This window comes from Aptenodytes forsteri, unplaced genomic scaffold (genome assembly GCF_000699145.1).
Source record: "Aptenodytes forsteri isolate BGI_AS27 unplaced genomic scaffold, ASM69914v1 Scaffold178, whole genome shotgun sequence".
Lineage (NCBI taxonomy): Eukaryota > Metazoa > Chordata > Aves > Sphenisciformes > Spheniscidae > Aptenodytes > Aptenodytes forsteri.
This window is the reverse complement of record NW_008795136.1, coordinates 41,166-45,071: the sequence shown is the minus strand read 5'-3', so window position 1 is coordinate 45,071 and position 3,906 is coordinate 41,166. Positions and strand designations below refer to the sequence as shown.

Genomic DNA, 3,906 nt, shown 5'->3' with positions numbered 1-3,906 from the left:
TTTATTCTTCCTAGTCTTTCTCCCTTTGCCCCCCAACCCCCAGACAGTTGATGTGCATAGTAAATGGTCATTCTTAAAAGGCCTTCCCTCAACATAAACTTTTTATGAGAGTAACCGTAGTAAATTCTTCTTGTAATTAGCGTCCAGCGCTTAATTATAAAGTTCTCTAAATAAGTGTTCTTCTCTGTCAGATTTAGCAAGCAGCTGTGTTGAAATATCTTGATATCTATAGATACAGAGAGCAAATTTTCTGTATAGCCCCAAAACCACTACTTATGCTACTACTCTGAGACCTGCTCATCAAAGCTCCTTAATTCTGTTTTTAATTTACAGTTTCAAAGCAGTCAGAAAATCTTTCTTCGGACTTGGGCCACTTGAAGGAGTGTATCAGCGTCCTTTTCAGTTTCACTCGCAGAGTTATCGAAGATCCTCAGTTTCAGAGTGACCTTCTCATGTGGCTGCAGAGACTGGTGAGAGAGTAAAGCATGGATATAGCTGTTCGATCCAACAAATGGGATGAATTTGGGAGTAATTTCTGAAAGTGTTTCTCTCACTATCCCACATGCAGTGATTTTTTTGGGATTTGTTCTATGTGAGAAACAGAATCTGTTAGTGAATCTCTAGAATGAATTCCCTTGTCTGAGGAAGTCAGTGGAGGTCAGCAGCATTAATGAGGACTGGCACCTGAGCAGCCAGCACTGCTCAAAGTGGATTTAATACTCAATATTCATTATGCTTTTACTTATTTTGAAAGTAAAACTATTCAGACTTGTCATTTTTGAGAAACTTCTATTCTTGCTGATTTCTAAATAAATTAGTTTTTAATGCAATTGTAAAGTAAGTGATTTTTCTACACCAAAGAAAACAGTTTGTGGCTTATGAGCCAAGCCAGCAGCCTTTTACATATTGTTCTCCTTGTGGTTTAACCCAGCAGGCGGCTGAACACCACACAGCCATTCGCTCACTCCCCCCCAGTGAGATGGGGAGAGAATTGGGAAGAAAAAAAAAAAAGAGTAAAATCCGTGGGTTGAGATAAAGACAGTTTAATAGGACAGAAAAGGAAGGGAAACTAATAATAACAATAATGATAAAAGAATATGCGAAATAAGTGATGCACAATGCAATTGCTCACCACCCACCGACCGATGCTCAGCCAGTTCCCGATCAGTGGTCACTGCCCCCCGGGCCAACTCCCCCCAGTTTCTGTACTGAGCATGACGTCCCATGGTATGGAATGTCCCTCTGGCCAGTTTGGGTCAGCTGTCCCGGCTGTGCCCCCTCCCAGCTTCTTGTTCACCTCCTTTCTAACAGAGCACAGGAAGCTGAAAAGTCCTTGACTTAGTGTAAGCACTGCTCAGCAACAACTAAAACATCAGTGTGTTATCACATTATTCTCATGCTAAATCCAAAACACAGCACTGTGCCAGCTACTAGGAAGGAAACTAACTCTATCCCAGCCGAAACCAGGACACTCCTGTAACTTGCTCTGAAAATTGAGGTTTGTTAGAAAGCATGGGAAGAGAAATGGAAAAAAAAAAAAGTATTACTCTAGTTAGCAAGACTGTAAAGGAACTTGAAATTGTTTAAAAGATTCCAATATACTTCCCCTTAGGTGTCAGTGTTGCAAAGAATTGGCTGCCCAGGTGACCATCTCTTCCTCTTCAACCACATCCTTCGGTGTCCAGCTGGGATCAGCGACTGGGCTGTTCCGTTCATTCAGGTGTGATTGTTTAATTCTTTATTTGTCAGAAAGTTGGAGTGGGAGTGCAGTGGGTAGGAGAGGAGAGTGTCTTGTGCCTAGTCAATCCCTCATGGCCGCTGTGGGTTTCCAGGTGTGTGGAATCATGGTAACAGTGAGGGGTTTGTCAAGGGATGTATTCACCCGTGTTAGTCCAACCACGAGCAGGTTAACAGGGAAACACACGTCTCATTCTTGGCTAGAGAGACTCCATGAAAGGGAGTCAAGGACTTGCGGTGCACCTCAGAAGGCCTCGTGCAGCAGCAGGTTTTGAGAGTGCTCTCCAAGAAAAGGAAAGAATATTTAGACTTGAAGCAGCAACTGTGTATGAGACGAGTGAGATTGGAGGCAGCTCTGTAATGTATAAGGAATGAGGAGGAACAGATTTTTATATCCTGCTTGTTGAAACGGGACTGGTTTCCCTGGAAAGTTAGGTAATTTCAAAGGCAAGGGTTCACTTCGTATAGAACAGAGGGAGTGCAGATACCCAAAGGTACTAGGATGTTGTTGCAAAGAACACATTTACTCCTCCAAGAGAGGAAGATGTTGGAAATCTAGCAGTGGGAAAAGGATTGCAATTACACTAACAGGGGAAAGGCAAGCAATGAAATAAAGGGATGATTGGAGGTAGCATCCTAACTTCTCCTGCACTCAACATCCCAGTTCCCCCTGGTGCCCAGATGTACACATGAAATGGAGAGAGAAGTTGTCTTTTTGGGGAGCTTTTGATTTTTTTTTCTTTTTTTTTTCCTCCTTTAAATTAATTTCTATAAGTACTTCTTTTGGAAAACTCCCAATATTTTGCCACAGCAATTCTTTCTCCTGGGTGTGGGAACTGTCTTTTATGGATACTTTTTAGTCTGAACAAAAAGCTAGTGAAAAATGTGAAACTCAAAATTTGAATTTCTCTGATAAAACTAATTTGCCCTGTGTTTCACTTGGACTGTAACTTTATTTAGATTCACTTAGATTGTTGGTTGTTTTTTTGTTTTTTTTTTTTTGCATTTAATTTCAGATCAAAGTCTTGGATAATCCATCAGGTGTCTTTCATTTCATGCAGTCTCTTGCCTTGCTTATGTCTCCTGTCAAGTAAGTATAAATGTGATTTTATAAATATGTTCTGATAATTTAAGAGCAGAAAATATGACACAAGATCTACTTGTAAAACCCTGAAAGTTCATTGCAGGCAAGGTCATAAAAGCAGGCACAAATAAGTGATTCACAGTTTAATTCAAACTCTTTTCACTCATGCATCTTTAAATACAGCCTTGGCAATACATTCTCCTACTGTGGACAGTATGATGCAGCTTGCGTCCAGCTGTCAAATAGCATGTGAAGACTGACATACCTGCGTGTTTTCTTACTGTGACTTCTGAAATAAAGTTCTTGCCTTGCACGATGGCCTGTTCGTTATACTGTCTCTGCAACAGAAGCCCTTGAGTAAAGGGTTTGCTAAGTTAGTGTATACGGTTGGGCTTCTTAATGTATTTTTCATCCTTTTTTTTTTAATCTAGAAGTGGTGCTTTTATCTTATCGTGGTGCTTGGAGAAGCTAGTTAGTGAAATCAATTATGAGTGAAAACTGTTATGTACTTCAGATAAAATATATAACTTGCCTTCCCCCCACCCAAATTTTAATGTCAAAGAATCAAACTGCTGGTATTTAGGGTTGTCATTGTGATCTTGATAGTCTTTGACCCTGAGTTAAGTAGGAGTCCTATATATTGGAGGCTATTATTTTAAAGGGTTTTGTCTTCACTTTTCCTGTCCAGAGCTGCCTGGGGAAACGTGTATCCTGAGGGCATGCATATTGCCAGTGCATTTTGATGCTTGTGTTTTGAACAAGGGCTAACTTAAGGTATTGGGAGTGACGCTCTCAACTGTTGATACAAGAACACAGAGCCTCCATAATGGCTGTACTTACTGGTAAAAGAGCTGAGACTTGTCTGTTACAGCTGCTGCACGTCAGGAACAAGTTTGAGTTTTGAATTTGGTTTGTGAAATCAGTATCTTAAAACTTACATTTCATTTGTAATAGGTTCATATTATCAGAGTATAAGTTCAAGGAGGTCAGGAGGGTAATACTATGCCGGAGGTTTGTGGTACTGTGTGCAGAGTTCTGCCGGTACATTTCAAGTTAGAAGGAAGTTGGATGTTATGATTTTAATT

The 3,906-nt window shown here is 40.5% G+C and overlaps 1 protein-coding gene across 1 annotated transcript in view; it reads left to right on the top strand.

Moving 5' to 3' along the window:
• The window catches only part of EPG5 (ectopic P-granules autophagy protein 5 homolog), a 49,036-nt gene that overhangs the window by 6,175 nt on the left and 38,955 nt on the right, over positions 1–3,906 (top strand). The window contains exons 4-6 of the mRNA XM_009278447.2: positions 334–470; positions 1,613–1,720; positions 2,754–2,827. Coding sequence (XP_009276722.2) covers positions 334–470; positions 1,613–1,720; positions 2,754–2,827 — 319 coding nt within the window. The remainder of the gene's footprint in view (positions 1–333; positions 471–1,612; positions 1,721–2,753; positions 2,828–3,906) is intronic.